The sequence below is a fragment of the Chrysochloris asiatica genome, unplaced genomic scaffold (genome assembly GCF_000296735.1).
Source record: "Chrysochloris asiatica unplaced genomic scaffold, ChrAsi1.0 scaffold00266, whole genome shotgun sequence".
Taxonomy (NCBI): domain Eukaryota; kingdom Metazoa; phylum Chordata; class Mammalia; order Afrosoricida; family Chrysochloridae; genus Chrysochloris; species Chrysochloris asiatica.
The window spans coordinates 474,957-493,236 of record NW_006408784.1 but is presented as its reverse complement, the minus strand read 5'-3'; the positions used below and the strand labels follow the sequence as shown (position 1 = coordinate 493,236).

At 32.5% G+C, this 18,280-nt stretch overlaps 1 protein-coding gene across 2 annotated transcripts in view; it reads left to right on the top strand.

The window, feature by feature from the left end:
* The window catches only part of TAOK1 (TAO kinase 1), an 85,899-nt gene that overhangs the window by 52,104 nt on the left and 15,515 nt on the right, over positions 1 to 18,280 (top strand). Inside the window, exons 8-16 of one of the 2 annotated variants that reach the window (XM_006874184.1) lie at positions 118 to 211; positions 2,868 to 2,949; positions 5,719 to 5,886; positions 7,919 to 8,122; positions 9,449 to 9,583; positions 10,953 to 11,189; positions 12,863 to 12,991; positions 15,054 to 15,257; positions 17,509 to 17,748. In XM_006874184.1, coding sequence (XP_006874246.1) covers positions 118 to 211; positions 2,868 to 2,949; positions 5,719 to 5,886; positions 7,919 to 8,122; positions 9,449 to 9,583; positions 10,953 to 11,189; positions 12,863 to 12,991; positions 15,054 to 15,257; positions 17,509 to 17,748 — 1,493 coding nt within the window. The remainder of the gene's footprint in view (positions 1 to 117; positions 212 to 2,867; positions 2,950 to 5,718; positions 5,887 to 7,918; positions 8,123 to 9,448; positions 9,584 to 10,952; positions 11,190 to 12,862; positions 12,992 to 15,053; positions 15,258 to 17,508; positions 17,749 to 18,280) is intronic. The other variant, XM_006874185.1, reaches the window with a different exon arrangement.

Genomic DNA, 18,280 nt, shown 5'->3' with positions numbered 1-18,280 from the left:
TATATAAAATCTTTAGTAGTAAGTACTTCAGTATATATAGTTTAATAGTTGTTGTTATAAGTGCCATTGAGTAGGTTTCAACTCAGTATTTTAACAGGAAAGTTCTTTCTTTTACAGCGGAAAGGAAGCCTCCTTTATTTAATATGAATGCAATGAGTGCCTTATATCATATAGCCCAGAATGAATCCCCTACACTACAATCTAATGAATGGTGAGTATTACTAAGAGATATATACTCAACTTTGTATAAGTGGAATGCTATTTTGTGATCTGTTAATGAGTTTACTTTTCTTAAGTAAAATGTGTTGTTGTAGTTTTTAAGTGCTGTCAAATGGGTTCTGACTCAGAGACCCTGTATATCTTTGCAGGAGCAGAAAGCTTCATTGTTTTCCCATGGAGCAGTTGGCAGGCTTGAACTGCTCACCTTATGATTCTCAGTCCACTGCTTAGCCTGTCGAGCCACCTCACTCTGTAAAACATGTTACCTGGAGATATATTATCTTTTTTATATCATGTTTAAGGAGCCTTGGAAGCACTGTGGGATAAGCATTGGACTGTTAACCGAAAACTTAGCTGTTCAGACCCACCAGTTATTCTATAGGAGAAAGATGATACTGCTCCCATGAAGATTTACAGTCTTGGAAAACCTACATAGAGTTGCTATGAGTTGGAATCAACTCAATGGCAATTGGTTTGGGTTGGTATATCATGTTTCTCCTTTATTATATTTTCATTTCTTAGTATTTATGAGGATAAGTCACAAAGTATTGCTACAAAATCATAGAAACCTTCAACAAAAATATCTGGATGTAAAGTTTTTGTTTCTCAACATATCCTCCATCTAAGTCTGTATACTTCTAAAGGCAGGCTTCCATCTCTATCTATTCACTGAAGAATTCTGAGCTCTTCAGTTTCATACCACATTGACAGTTTTGGCATCCTCAAGGAACTCAAATCATGTTCATTTTCTTTGAGTTTGTATAACAAAAATAAAGTCTGAAGGGGGGCAAGACCAGGGCTATAGGGCAGATAGGACAAAATTCCCCAACAAAATTCTTGTATGACAGCTCCTTGGTACCTTCAGAGAATGAACACAGGTACATTCTCATGTACTGCTTGGTACAACTTTCCTGGCCTTTTTCTCGTCAGTACAGTCTTCAGTTTTCTGAAAACTTCTTTCTATTAAGCCCCCATTATATTCCTGTGTCCTTTGAAATACCCAAAAAAACCAGTCATCATACTGAACTAACCTTATGTTTTGAATTTAATTGGTCCTACAGATACCCTCAGAAATACTGTTTCAACTGGGCTTTTTTTTTTTTTAAGGTACCCTAATGAAACAAAGACAGGTTTTAACTAAGAAATTGTCTGCAGCTGTTCACTGATGTTTTATGTGGAATAAACCCACGCATGTATGAACTCTAAGAACAGTTCTTTTTGACTTATGATTGTATATAACTTCACATTAGCTATAAAAAGCCTTATGATGTTAATATGGAAGCAAAATTTTTTTCACTTTAGGAGAACATATTATCTTAATTACATAGTAAATAGCATGATTTAAGCATTTTTTAATAACTAAAATCTATAGTGTTCCACAACCTGTATTTCATTTAAGAAATAGTTTATAATTTAAGTGATATAAAAATAGGTAAAATTATTTGACTTGATCAGAATTACCAGACAATTTTAAAAGTTTGGGATCATTTTGATTTAATAATGAGATTTGTTATTTAGCAAGCACAGTGACTCCATACGATACATACTGGACTGCAAACCACAATGTCAATGGTTTGAGCTCACCACATGAAGGTTTATGTTCCCTCAAAGATTCAAAGCCTAGGAACAGGATCACTATGAGTAGGAACAACTGGACGGCACTTAGCAACAAGAATATTTGTTATTCAGATTGTTCTGATGATATTCTTTTATCAATGGTAGAAAATTTTAGTAGGAGATTAATTCCTCAGGTATACCTCATTTGAAAAGTTTTAAGGAAAAATTGGCATACTTAATTAATACTTTAAAATTTATCAGTAGATCCATGAGTCAGATAAGTATTTTTTAAGATTATGTAATTAGGACACATTCAATTGTTACTTATGTGGAGTTCTATAGAAAGGCAGAGTTTAATATTATGGTATTAAGTCATAAGTATCATGTAAGTAATAAATATACTAAACACTATCTTTATGCTGTTTGATACTTGGGGATTAGAAAAAAGAAAAAAGAATTCTTCCCTATAAGAAACTTAAAATATTATTTGGATATTGATGACAAACATTGAGTGATTATTTTTTACTACCTTACTCAATGAACTAACTGTAGTCAATAACACCATTTAATACTATGTTTCAGACTTCTAATAACATATTAAAAAATGCCTTAATTGGCTTTCTAGGTTTAATCTTATCCATTTGCTCAGGGGTACCAAATACTCAGTTACAAAAAAGTGCTCTCTTTAGAATGGTGTTCTGAAACATGCTATACAGAAGATCATCCAAGGGGTCACACAAAGAGATGATTTAGAGAAGGGGAAGAAATAATCGAGAAGAATGTTATCTTGGATTTGGATGTAGTTTTCAAAATGTAGATAGGCTTCCCTAATTTTGCCTATGTATACAGAGGGGTTGTGATAGCTAATATGTGGGAGCAGGGTTTTCACATAACATATGCTTGCTTTATGTATGGGATGTTTCGTTGATTGCTTTTGACTACTTCTCATTGTTTATTCATTGACTTGTAGGAAATATATATAGTCATTTTGTTTCCATTTCCCTTTTCACCAGTATGCACATACCTTGATTTTTGGATGTGTTTTTAAAGGAAATAGCAATATGTTCACTTAATACTTTCCTTTACAATAGGTCTGATTATTTTCGAAACTTTGTAGATTCTTGCCTCCAGAAAATTCCTCAAGATCGTCCTACATCAGAGGAACTTTTAAAGGTCAGTTTTATTATATCTAAATTTTAAATATTCTGTAGTTTAAAAAACATGTTTCTTATTTTTTTTCTGAATCAAGGATTAGATATACTCTTATTAGTTTTTACTAAAATACTGAATTTTTATACTGTTCCCACTAGAGAGTTTTCTTTTTGGTTTGCTTTTTAAAAATGGATTAGGTGTTCTTACTGTGTCTGTATAGAACATATGTTTAAACAATCACAAGTATCAAATAACTAAACTTTTATTTGTACAAAAGTATGTTCTATGTGGAACACTATCTTGATTTCAAAGTTGGTAAAACAGTTTAACTTTGAATTTGCTGCTTATATCTGCCATATTTTATTTATTGATCTGCCCTATATTAATGTAATATATGGGGTCCTGGTGAGGTGCTGTAGGATAAGCATTGAACTGACTACTTAACTACAAAATCAGCAGTTCAAACCTACCATCTGCTCTTCAGAATCCTTATTACAGGGTCAGTATGAATTGGAGCTGACTCAGTGACACTTAACAACAGCAGTAAAATCCAAGTAATGAGAGAAAGAGGAATGGCATGTAACATTTACTGTATGAGTTTAAATAACATGAATAATATTTATGACAGAGCAAGTAGAAAAAAAATAGTTAAGTATAGTTACAACTCTGTACAGAGAAGAAATGAAATAAGAAAAAAGGAAAAAAGTATTATAAGAATTAAAAGATAATCTCATAGAACTCAATGCCAGAAGGTATCTTTTTATAATCTATATGCTAATTGCATGTCTGTAAAACAAAATCTATGCACAGAAAATTTCTGGAAGGAAGTGGTATAATAATCCTATTGCTGGGAATTATTCTCTCTAATTTTCTGTTGTTTGTTATTAATATTATGGCTTTTAATAGGCAGTAAATGTCTTATAAAGGGTGTTATACATGTTTAAAAAAAAAAAAAAATTTTAAACCTATTGCCATTGAGTCAATTCCAACTCATATTGACCCGATGTAGGGTTTCTGAGGCTGTCAATCTTTATGGGAACAGAAAGCCTCATCTTAATTCCCTCAGAGCTGCTGGTCGGTTTCAACTGCTTGTGGTTAGCAGTCCAGTGCTGATCCTGCAGCACCTCCAGCGCTCCCTCTATGCAAATAAATGTATCAAAAAATACCTGTATTTGTGTATTTATACTATGGATACCCATAGTATCCAAGTTCATGCTACATAATTTACCATTGGTAAATACATTCCTGTGGAAACCTGCACTGAACTTTGATATGAAATTACTAGTTCATGTTAATGTTATTGTTAGTTTCTATTGAATCAATTCCTATTCATAATGACCTTATGCACAACAGAACAAAACACTATCCAGTCTTGTATAATTCTCATAATTGTTATGTTTGGTTTCATTGTCCATCTTGATGAGGGTCTTCCTCCTTTTCACTGACCCTCTACCTTTCCGTGCATGATGTCCTTCTCCATGAACTAGTCCTTCCTAATGACATGTCCAGAGTATGAGAGACAAAGTATTGTCTTTGTTTCTAGAGAGCATTCTGTTTCTAAGGAGCATTCTGGTTATACTTCTTCCAGGGCAGGTTTGTTTGTTCTTTAGCAGTTCCTGGTACTTTCAGTATTCTCTAACACCATAATTAAAATGCATTGATTCTTTTACAGTCTTCCTTATTCATTGTCCAATTTTCATATGCATAATTTGTTGTTGTTGTTAAGTGCCATCGAGTCAATTCCCACTCATAGCGACCCTGTATAGGGTTTCTGAGGAGCAGCTGGTGAGCCTGAACCACCAACCTTGCAGTCCAGTGCATTAACCCACAGCACCACACCAGGACTCCTTCACATATATATGGTGGTGGTGGTGTGCCATGGAGTCGTTTCTGACTCATAGCGACCCTGTATAGGATTTCTGAGGCTGTAAATTGTTACTGGAGCAGAAAGCCTCATTTTTCTCCCATGGAACGGCTGGTAGTTTCGAACTGCCGACCTTGAGGTTACCAGCCCGACTCATTACTACTACGCTACCAGAGCTCCTTTCACATGCATGCAAGACTATTGAAGATACCATGACTTGGTTCAGAAGCATGGGTCTGAACATTGAGTCCTCAATGTAACATCTTTCCTCTTAAACACTTTAAAAAGAGGTCTTTTGCAGCCAGTTTGCTAATGATACATGTCATTCTTAGACCATGTAATCCTTTATTGTGGAGTCTGATTAATTGTAATATTTAGTGTTAAGACACTTTGGTTATTCAGATAACTTTGGTTATTTCAAATCTGGATTTTCAGTTTGCCAACGAAAGAACAAGATTAAATTTTTTTTAAATAGAAATGCACAATGGTGGTTATGTAGGTTATATAGGTTCATGTATATAAATGACAGTTTTGAAAATATACAAAGACAACAGTGTAATAGTGTTAGCTAGCTATAGATTATATTCATTATCCATCATGACTTTTGTGGTGGTATTGGAGGATAGAATTCTTGCCTTCCATGCAGAGACTGACCACTAAGTTCATTCCAGTAGTACTGTGTTGCTGTTGTTAAGTGCCATTGAATTGATTCCAACCCATAGTGACCCTGTATAGGGTTTCCAAGGAGCAGCTGGTGAGCTTGACCCACTAACCTTGCAGTTCAAACAACTTTGCAGTCTGGCGCATTAACCCACAGCACCACACCATGGCTCAATAGTAAATATAGGGTCTGAGAATTAAGGTATACCAATTGGGGAAAAAACAGATTTCAGCCTAACTTTTATTACTTTCTACTCTTAATATAGCACATGTTTGTTCTTCGGGAGCGCCCCGAGACAGTGTTAATAGATCTCATTCAAAGGACAAAGGATGCAGTAAGAGAGTTAGACAATCTACAGTATCGAAAGATGAAGAAACTCCTTTTCCAGGAGGCACATAATGGGCCAGCAGTAGAAGCACAGGAAGAAGAAGAGGTAATAATTTGGAAATGACTCAAATATTGAGCTGTCTTTAATGGTTTTTTCACCATTTATAATTTATCCTCCCCCAAATCTACTTTTTATATCATTGATTCCCAGATTGTGTTTTCTTAACAGTAGAAGAGTAGTCTGGTAAGATCCCAGGTAGAATAAAATATCTTAGATCATGTTAGATTGCATTTTCTAAACCTAACTCCATTGTGTAACATACATTGGCTTTGTAAAGATGCTGAGAAATCTTTTGTTAAACCTTTTCAGATTTATTTAATCTAGTTACTTTCAAAATTTCTTGGTCCTTTTGGCTTTCATTTTTTCTACTTCCTTTGTTAAAGTTAAGCTTAAATAAACATTAGCAATAAAAATTGCTTCCATGGGACACACTTTGGGAAATAATTGAAATGATAGATTCTGGAAGATGACAATAACTAGGCATTCTGTGTCATCAGGGAAACTTGATTCCTTTCAGTTATACATGAAGGGAAATAACCAGTGAGTGCTTTAAAGGCATAATTTCATCCCATCTCCTCAGTTCCAAAGTATTCATATTACAGGTAAGAAAACCAAGGTTCAAAATGGTAGAGGTATATGGGTTAAATTTTTATAAAGAAAATATCTATAAAGCTCAGTATATGTGGCTCTATTTTTTTGTTATTATAATTATTATTAAAAATTTTCTGCTTTGTCCCTGTCAGAATCCCAAATTTTGATCTTTACTGTTGTTCTCCAGTGAGAGACAGTTCACTTTGAATTCTAAAACAAAGACCATTATTTAATTACTTTTTCTTTTTAATAGCACTTCATAATTGATGAACTATAAAATATAAAACTTTCATAACTTACAGTTTGGGTTTTTGTTTTGTTTTTAGTTTTTCTGATAGTCATTATAAAATTGTTTTGACTATATTAGAAATAAAATTTTTCACACAAAAAAAATTTTTGTGAAGTTGTGAAATCTGTATACAAGTATTCCCTATGAGATGTATAATAGCAATGGTTTTCAAAATGTTTTACAAAATTCTAATGTAATTAAATCTCTACCAGCATCCCTGTAGGGCTAAGAATATAAGAAAAGTGTGTGTGTGTATACTTAATACACATACATTGAGAGAACTTCAGAAAATTCCATTATCTTTTAATATAATTTTCCATGAAATTTTTGAAACTCCCTTGTGTTATATATGTGTGTGTGTGTCTGTACATATATATACTGTGTCTATATTTATTAAATGCTGTGTATCTTATAGATTTCTTGTACGATAAAACTATTTTGATGTTGGCTCCCAGATACCATGGCTGCATAGTCACTTCAGGGAAATATTCATGTGATTGAGCCTACGTGTAATAATTCTTAGTTTACACAGTAGTGTTGTTGTTAAGTGTCATTGAGTTGGTTCTGACTCATAGCCACTTTGTTTAGAGTTTCTGAGGAGAAACTGGTGAGTTTGAACTGCCTATTTGTAGTAGTTAGTCTAGTGCTGATTCTACAACGCCCTACCAAGAGTCCTTACACAATAATAGGTAGAAGTTAATATTAAATTGTTTGTTAGAAGAAAGCCTTGTCTAGAAACTAGTTTGAGGAAGAAAGAAGAATATAGTTGTGGCTTTAAAAAAGCATAATAATTAAAAGGGATATTTATAGGATTATTTTATAAAGAAGGTAAGGTCTTGTACTAGATCTGACAATAATAGAGAAGCAAACAGAATACCTATATACAAGTATTCCCTGTAAGATGTGTGATAGAAATGGTTTTCAAAATGTCGAACAGTTCAGAGAAAATATCTATGCATAACCCAAAACTGACCAGCTGACTTATTTACACAGTTGAGTTTGTTATTGTTGGCTATTTTTGTTTCTTTTTCTATCAACTAACATTTGGGAAATTTCGTGGTATTGACAAATATAGGACATTTCTTAGAAGACCTCTAACTATCTAAGGATGGTGTGTCAAGCAGCATTCTAGGTGCTTAAAATCAAGAATTGAGAAAAGATATATATTTTTATCCTAATTCTGTTCTTTTCCCTTAGGAACAAGATCATGGTGTTGGACGGACGGGAACAGTGAATAGTGTTGGAAGTAATCAATCTATTCCCAGTATGTCCATCAGTGCCAGTAGCCAAAGCAGTAGTGTTAACAGTCTTCCCGATGCCTCAGATGACAAGAGTGAGTTAGACATGATGGAAGGGGACCACACAGTGATGTCTAATAGTTCTGTCATCCATTTAAAGCCTGTGAGTATTTGGATTTCAGTGAAAACATACCAACTTTAGTGAATAAATTTATTTAGTCTGATTGGTTTGAAAAGGTGGTTTTCTGTAATGTTTCTGTAGTTTGAGACAGTTTTAGATAAGTCATTTTAAAATGATAATTGACTCGTTAACTTCCAATCTCATGTCTGCATTTGGAAAACAAATGTCGTGAGAATTCATTAAAAACATGGGATTTTTTTAAAGCGATGCTGCTGTGTGCTCTCAAGTCAGTTCCAACTTATAGTGACCCTTTTTAGGGTTTCTAAGGCTATAAGTCTTTATGGGAGCAGAAAGTCTAATCTTTGTCCTACAGAGCAGCTGGTAGATTTGAACTACTAACCTTGTGGTTAGCAGCCCAGCAGGTAACCCAGTAAGCTACCACAGTTCCTTAGAATCATAGAAGAAAACAAGTACTGACATATTATATAATACATTATTTAAAGTTAGTGACATGGGAAATATTTAAAAAGTAGAAGAGTACACATGAATTTCATGATAATGGTTCCCTTTGGGAGAGTGGGAGAAGGGTTGGATGATGATTACAAGTAGCTTTTGTATTATCTATAATGTTTATATATTTAAAATAAAACAGTATCATTATGGAAAATTAAAGTTACTAATGGGTTTAGGAAATATGGGTGTTTGCTGTATAACTCTTTGTACTTTTGAGTACAAAATTTAAATTTCTCTTAAAACTATTTGAAAATCTACTTCTTTTGGCACTTAATAACAATGCTCTGTTTTTAATATCACAGCTTGTAATACCACTTAAGATGTTATCACAAATGATTTGAAATGATCTGGTAAAGTTGGTGATCTTGTCTGTAAAACCTTCACTCAATTCACACTAAAAAGTTTAAAAAAAAAAGAAAGATTTGGTTAAGTGCCACTGTTATTAGGGCCAAAAACATGTTTAATTTTTGTTCTTAAAGGATGACATCAATTACTTATCTTTGACAGATGGCAGAAATATTATAAAGACATGTTTAAATTGTATTGTTCTTAAGACACAAGAACCTTAGAATAATTAATTTTTTTATAACAGTTAAAATACTGAATGCATGTTTCATCATCTTTGTTTTTGTTAAATTATATTGAAGATTTCCAATTTTTCATATATTGGGTAGGATGCAAATGTAGTCTTGTACCTTTCCTTATCCTGAATCTATGTATTGTATTATTGCATACACTGCTTTGAGAGTTATTTTTCAAGTTGTCAAGTTGTCTTTAGGCTTTAATTTTCTTGGCAGTTAAAATGTACTGTGCATTCACCTTACATGATATTGTATTGTTTTTCTCTTTGCCTAGGAGGAAGAAAATTACAGAGAAGAAGGAGACTCTAGAACAAGAGCAACTGATCCACAGTCTCCACCCCAAGTATCCCGTCACAAATCACACTATCGTAATCGAGAACACTTTGCTACTATACGGACGGCATCACTGGTATGTACTTCTAAATTGGATAGAGAAATTTTTTATTTTGGATATTGGCATATATACTCAAGTAAAACTCTATCTTATTTTTTCGTAGTTGGGAGTTAATTTTGGAAAACATACTAACATTTAAAGTGCTTATTATGAGAAACATAACGTGCAAGTCACTTTTGAGAGGTCTTTGAGACATGTACATAAATAACTAATGTTAAAATACATTAAATGCTTAAAAGAGATTCAGAGTACTAAGTAGAAATTCAGATAGCTTTTGATTAGGGGTAGAGAGGAAGTAGTTATAAAAGAAATAGCTTGAACCTTAAATTATTAGTAAGTTTTAGCACAGGAGAAATGAGATTGCTATTAAAAAAAAGAATTGGCAATGAAGAATTACACAGTGAGACTCTAGCCAAAGTACAGAGAAATGTTTTAAAATGGAAAATAATCCAATTAGTATACTCTAAAGTAGTTCTGATTTCCTGCATGCTCTTAAAAATGGATTATTTGTCTGTTACTAAGATGTTGTAAATTAGAGTATTTAAAACCCTGATCATTATGCTGAGTAGGACTAAAACATGATAGAAGTTATTAGGGACAGAAAGAAGTTATGTTAAGATGCCATTAGAAAAGTAGGCTCTCATAAAGTACACATTTCCATGCAACTAGATATGCTTTTTGTCTGTTCATATGTATTATTTTTATTGAGTTGTTCATTAATAATGATTTATAGAAGCTCCCGTATTGTCTGGACACAATCTTTTATCATTTTTAGTTAATGAATTTTTCTTCTCAGTCTGTTTTGCTTATTCCTTTTCTTAATGGTGTGGTGATAGGAAAAATGAAAATTTTAAAGAATGTTTGATTTATGCGTTCTTTTTTCATGTACTATCCAAGTAAGTATATTACTTACTAAAGATCATGAAGATGTTTTATGATTTCTTCTTGATTTTTGTGTTTGGAGTGATATATTAGTGAAGGTTTAATTTCTTCTATACAGGGGACTAGCAGATTGATATAAAAAAAGACTTCCCTTTTACTACTTGACTTTTTAATAGAAAATCATTGTGGGTCTTGATCAAGATTCTCTTCTGTTCCATTGATGCATTTAGCTGTTCCTTATACCATTATCATACTGTCTTGATTACTGTTGTGCAAGTTCTCCGTTTTTATTGTCTTTCAAGATTGTTTTGAGAACTTTAAGTCCTTTATATTCCTTTATGTATTTTAGAACCAACTTATCTTTTTCTTTTAAAAAAATTACTGGAATTTTTCATTGGGATCTCTTTAAGTTTAATTGCCTACATAGTTAATATTAGAATGAGCTAAAGTGTTTTTAAAAGAGAAGTGTTTTATTTTTTTCTCTTCCATTCTATATGTCTAGGTTACAAGGCAAATGCAAGAACATGAGCAGGACTCTGAACTTAGAGAACAGATGTCTGGTTATAAGCGTATGAGGCGGCAACATCAAAAGCAGCTGATGACTCTGGAAAATAAGCTAAAGGCTGAGATGGATGAGCACCGTCTCAGATTAGACAAAGATCTTGAAACTCAACGTAACAATTTTGCTGCAGAAATGGAGAAACTTATCAAAAAACATCAGGCTTCTATGGAAAAAGAGGTGACTTAAGCAGTATTACTAATTTGCTTATTTTAACCTGTGGTAACTCAGAATTAACCAGATGTCATTTTGATTTTATGGTATCTGTTCCCAGGAGCCTGAAGTCCTCATGGCACTGTTGAATAAGCACTAGACTGCTAGCCACAAGGTTAGCAGTTCAAACCCACCAGCCGCTCCAAGGAAAAAAAATGGGGCTTTCTGCTCCTATAAAGATTTATAGTCTCAGAAACCCTATATAGCATCACTATGAGTCAGAATCGACTGAATGGTGGTGGGTTTTTGGGTTCCCAGGAGCCAAACAAATTGACTAAAGGAAGCGAGAAGCATCTGTATAACTTGTGTATGACTTTGTATTAATTGGTGACAGATCAGTCACAACGTATCTGGCCTCCTGTATTTTTTCTAATTGTGTGTGAGTGTATATTTCTTGTCAAACAAATCTTAAAAGTAATTATATCAATTGGAGGTAGTCTATCTTACAGATATTATAATAGCCAACAAAAATTTTTATGATGAAAAATTAATGTGTTTTAATGTTGAATACTGGGTCTGCAAATTAATAAGTATGGAATCATTCCTGTCACTTGATAGGTGACGTACCTCCTGTGATACTATAAAACTATTCTAAACCTTGAGTATCCTGGGTATCTTAGGAGCTCTAATTACCATGGATAGGTAATTATGAGCTAGCTCCTGTCTCAAAAAGTCATTTATGATTTTTTCTGTGTGTATTTGTTTTGGAAACCATTAAATTTGTAGCAGCATTTTTATGAGAATAATAGCATTATTGTGATCCAGAGAATGTGGGAGATTATAAATCAAGAGGAATTAATATTTAATCCATTTTATTACTTACAAATAATGTCATTCATTTTATTCTAACAATCATATTTATCAAGTAAAATATGAACTGTTCAATAAGTTCATAAACTTTATCAAAGTACATCTCACTAGTCCTCATTGAGGCATTTTTATCAGTTACCCTGTTCCATCCTTTCTCCCTCCCTAAAACATAAACAGTCTATCTTAATAGTGGAAAATAATTTATGGTGAAATAAATATTTTATTTTAAAATCGTTCAATGAAAGAGTGTGCAGATATTAAGAATCCTGTTGGGGATTGGACCATATTTAGTAGAGTAATTCATAAAATAAGATGTGTAATATGATTACAGTTTTTTAAATTTACAAAAGTACTTCAGAAAAGTTTGTGGAAAAACAGAACTAAAAGGTAACGAAATTATTTCACAAACTTTTAAGCCCTGTCTATGCATAGAAAAGTGAAGGGTGATCACCAAAATGGTATATTGTTTGTCTCTGAGTACTACAATCATGTAAAATTTTTCTTCTTTGTGTATTTTATATTTCTTGAATGTTCTACAATGAGTATATATACTGTATACATAATCAGAAATAAAATACTATTTAATATATGTCTAATGTTTAACATTTTCATATCAATATAGAAATTAAAGATCTGGATTTAATTTGAAGATAAATTATTACATTGTTTTATGTATAAATATACATAATATTTTTGTTTTGGTAATCCTTTATGCTTCTTTCAGTGTGTGTGTGTATATATGTGTGTGTGTATATATGTATATATGTGTATGTATATATACTTACCTATCTACTTAGCTAACTTGATAACATTTTTAAAATTTCTTTTAGGCTAAAGTGATGGCCAATGAGGAGAAAAAATTTCAGCAGCATATTCAGGCCCAGCAAAAGAAAGAACTAAACAGCTTTTTGGAGTCCCAAAAAAGAGAGTATAAACTTCGAAAGGAACAGCTTAAGGAGGTACTTCATTTATAAAATTACCTAACAAGTTACCTGTTCATTGATTACATTTAATGGTGATCAACTTATAAAACCATTAGGGTAAAATTTTTTGTTGTTTGTAGTCATTAAATGTATATCAATTTAAGTGAAGACATTGGTTATCAATTACTCTTTATCTGATTAAGTTCTCCAGTTGAGTAGGATTTAAAAAGATCATCCTGAAAATCAAATTATTTTATCTATATTAGCTTTTCTAGGTTTTTATTAAGTAATTGACTCTTTGGAATGAAAACAAAAATGTTTGAGCTGTGAAAAATGCCACATATTGCATACTTCTAAGGTAAACCTTACCTTTTTTCTTGAGCTCAGAAGGTTATAGTGACTAATTCTCATTCTGATTTTTTTAACATTAGAGTAAGAATAAAAAATGCATTTGCTTCTCAAGTTTTCTTTCATAGAGAACATGCTTATGATTTCTTTATGGCTACATAGTTTCATTGTTAAAGTAAACCTTTTCCAAGATAATTTCCAAAGGAATAACTGTTTAGGATAGTGGCCAGGATAGAAAAATGGTATATCTATTTATTCCTTCTCACAGACTAACTGACTGAAATTTTTAATGCATGTAATTATTAAACTGATATATTAATTGATCTTAATAAAATAAGAATGCCTTTTCTTGTATAGAAATTATCTGTATAATCAGGTATGGAAGTCTTATCATGTACTTATTGGTGGCACATAGATATACTTAAAATTAGCTTAATCTGAAGAGTTTTCCAGCTCTGAATGGTGTTCCCTGCAAAATATTTCCAATGTTATAATGCAAAAGCCTAATTTTATAGTGGAACATTTGGTTGGAAAACATTCTAAACAGAGTTTTCCAGCTATAAATCAATATTCAACAAAATGTAGTTGTACATTTCTATTTTCCAGGGAAATTAGATTTTAGTTTTATGGATAAATTTGTTTGGATAATCCTTTAGGTATATAATTTGTCATCCAACTAATCCATTCTCTTTTAGAAGCCCAATTTTGTGTGTGTATGTGTTACAATTATTTCAAATAATGATTCCCAGTATAGAAAAAGGAACATATCAGAATCTTAGTGGGAAAGTTTCCTGGCAAAGATTTTGAAAACTATTCCAGGTGATTCTCTGTACATGGCTTATATTATCTCTGTGTATCCCTACAGTATGTATACACAAACATTTCTAAGTGGAGAGCTACTGATTGATGTGCTTTTATTTTTATGTTATGAACAAACATTGCAAAGAATTATGCTCTTTATTGAACAATAAAGAAAAGTGACATTAAAAGTATCTGAAAATCAACTTACATACTCAGAAAGATAGCTGAATTATAATCTGTATAATGTTGATGGTTTTTAATTTGAAAATATATAAGTATTATCATTCTAGAGTTTGCCTCATTGAGTATATTGTTGATTTTTCTTTTTTTGCATTGCCCAATATAAATGCATTTTCATTGAGGTGGTTTGTGATAGGATATTTAATATGAAGCAAAAATCTCAAACTTTTATTTTTTTCAGTAAAATATTAATGCTAAAAATTAAATATCATTCATAAAGGTAGTCTCTATTCTTACGTGTTTTTGTTGATTTTCCATTTTAATTTCCAATTCTTTCATATATACTCCATCCATAATTTTACCAAAAAATTAATATTTAGAACATGTAAAGCCAAGAAATAAGATTTTAACTGCATCTTTGCTCTAATTTTAATTAATATATGATTTTTACCTGGAAGCACTGCTTTTGTCTGTTCTTTGGAAGGACTCAAAGAAGAAGTGTTTTATTTTATTGACCAATTGCTATATGCTTTGAAACTAGTAGAAACCATCAGAAATGTAGTTGTGTAAAACAAAGATAAGCATTTTTGTGTGTGTACATTCCTCTTTTCCTCAAATAGAGGAAAATAAAACTAACAAGGTCATTGCCCTGTTTAAGCATTAGAAAACTCAATAAAGTACTTTTATTTAAATTTATCAGTCACAGATGGTACATTCATGTGGTTGATTTTTTAATGTATTTTGAACTAATTATTATTTATGTTGCCAGGAGCTGAATGAAAACCAGAGCACCCCAAAAAAAGAAAAACAAGAGTGGCTTTCAAAGCAGAAAGAGAATATACAGCATTTCCAAGCAGAAGAAGAAGCTAACCTTCTTAGACGTCAGAGACAATATCTAGAGCTTGAATGTCGTCGTTTCAAAAGAAGAATGTTACTTGGGCGTCATAACTTGGAGCAAGATCTTGTCAGGGAGGTATGTGTTATCTTTTCTTTTGGGTAAATGGTGACCATTTGATTTCATATAGTTGCTTGTGTAAGGGAGCACATTTCCCATAGGTGATACGGTTTCTTTTATAAGCCAGTCTGTTATTTGGATGAAAGGAGTGAGGGAGGTATGTTTGAATGACATAAAATTTTAAATTCTTTATGAGCAGGATACCTTCTTAAAATATGCTCATTATCTTTCAACCTTAGGATCTTTGCACTTACATTTCCTACTGCCTTGATCACTCTTACCACAGATATCCTTATGGCTTGTTCTCTCCCTTCACTCAAGTCTCCAAAGGCCTTCTCTGATGACCCAATCAATCCTTCACTTGTCTTTAAATTTTATTCTTTCCATTAGTTTCTCTCTTATACACATGCATGCATGTGCACACACATATACATTCCCTTTGCATGTTGGCGGGGAGCGGGGGCTAGATTCTGTCTACCCCACTAGAATGAAAGCTGTATGAAATAACAGACTTTGTCTAATTATATCCTCCATTGTCTGGTCCCCATTAGACATTCGATAAGTATTAAGTAATGGATGAATGAAAGAGGTATTAATTTTTAAATATAAGGAAATTAACAGGAAGTTTATTCTTTGACCTGAAATGGGTACTATGAGATATATTTATTATCATTTAATGTACTTTTGTAATCATATAATTATTAATTGGACAAATGTTTCAGAAACTCACATAATATTAGAAATAACTGTTCTAATTATCAGGTATACTTGTGAGTATGTTGTTGTTGTTTAAGTGCCGTCGAGTCGGTTCCGACCCATAGCGACCCTGTACAGGGTTTCCAAGGGTATAAATCTTTACGGGAGTAGAAAGCCTCATCTTTCTCCCGCGGAGCAGCTGATAGTTTCGAACCGCTGACCTTAAGGTTTGCAGTCCGATTCGTAACCACTATGCTACCAGAGCCTAGAGTAGCTTAAAGTAAAGCTTTAAATATAGCATAATTATTCAGATTCACTAGTAATTAAAGAACTTTGAATTTAAATAGTGGCATCAATTAAATAGTAAAAATTTTAAATATTGGTTCATCCAATCCTAGTAGTGGCATTTGGAAAGCACAATTAGTGAGTGTATAAATTGATACTGCCCTTTTTGAGCATAACTTAACCATAACTTTTCAAACTATTATTATGCAGTTTTTATCTAATCCACTTTTATAGAAATCTGTTCTATAAAATCTACTTTTATAGAACTCTGTTCTATAAAACCCACTTTTATAGAACTTTATCCTCCAGATATAGATAAAGTAATTTAATTACATGATGCAGCATGTATAAATGTTTATGGAAATTCATTTATAAAAGCAAAAAATGGCAATCACTTAAATGTCTAACCATAGACGAATGACTGAAAAATTATATCACAAAACAATAAGGTACTAAAGAAAATTAAAAATTCAATATGTACTGATCTGAATATATGTCCAGTGTATTGTAAAGTGAAGAAAGTAAGTTCTATAATGTATATTGTTGGCCAGTTTTTAGGATTATATGTTTTGTATAATAGATGTATCACAGTAAACATAGAAAAATATTGGGACACATATGTACCAAACTCTTGGCCTTTGGGTAGCAGGTTGCAAAGGTAAAGGGACAAACTTTGACATCCACATTTTGTGTGCATGTGTATAGTTATTTTTAATCTGAGAAAAAGAATAATAACATTTATTCAGCATAGGCACATTCCTTTTATCAACTCATTTCATTAACATACTAAATCAATGAAATGGGCAATGTTATATTATTATATCTAGTTTAGAGGTAAGGAAATTAAAGTGCAGAGAATTAAGTAACTTACCCAGTGACTCACTGCTAGTAAGTAGCAGAGCCCTGATTTAATATACGTAACTCTATAGAGGGTCACTATGGGTTGGAACTGACTCGATGGCACTTCACAACAACAACAACAGAGTCCATATTTTATACAAATATAAAATCAAAAAACAATAAAGGAAAGGAAAAAAGAAAGTAAAGCCTCTTGAGATATGTCTTAGGGTTATGCTATTAAAAAATATCAATAAGTAAAATAGGCATTTATTTGTGCTACTGATTGCCCATTTACTAAAGTAAGTCTTGAAATCCTTATATTTGCTATTTAGCCACTGTTGAATCAGAGGGTTACATCTGTTTGCTGGTTGATCTGTTTCATAATATCTTATTTTTCTAGCATTGTACAGCAGTAAATATTACCTATGTCTTTTGTGTTGTGGATTAGGAGTTAAATAAAAGGCAAACTCAGAAGGACTTAGAGCATGCCATGCTACTACGACAGCATGAATCCATGCAAGAACTGGAGTTTCGTCACCTCAATACAATTCAGAAGATGCGCTGTGAGTTGATCAGATTGCAGCATCAAACTGAGCTTACTAACCAGCTGGAATATAACAAGCGAAGAGAGCGAGAACTAAGGCGAAAACATGTCATGGAAGTTCGACAGCAGCCTAAGAGTCTAAAGGTACCTTTAGCCTAAGCTTATTGACAAAGGGCAAAAGAAATAGAAGGCACCCTGAGACCTGTAAAATTCCCAAGATAGATTTCTGTCATAAAGAAATTGAATAAATGTTATTGTTTTGCTTTAGGCTTGTTTGGTTAGTTTAATGTGGCTACAGATTTTTATTTATTAATCTACTCAGAATGCTGCTCCTTCCACTTTCTACCCCCTGCCCCCGCCAAGAAAAAAAGCATGGCCCAAACTTTTAACTTTGGAAAGTACCAGTAAAAATTAAGATTCATAATTTAAATCTGCATAAATATCCAGTGCTGATAATTAGATTTTACATGTCAACATGTTAACTTTTGTTTCAAGTTATGCAAGTTTGGATTCTTACTTGCTCTAAATATTCTTCCAAAAAAGAATTGTTGTTGTTAGGTGCCTTTGAGTTGGTACCGAATCATAACAACCTTTTGCACAGCAGAATGAAACACTGCCTGAACCTGGGCCAACCTCACTATTGTTGCCACTCTTGAGCCCATTGATGCTGCCACTT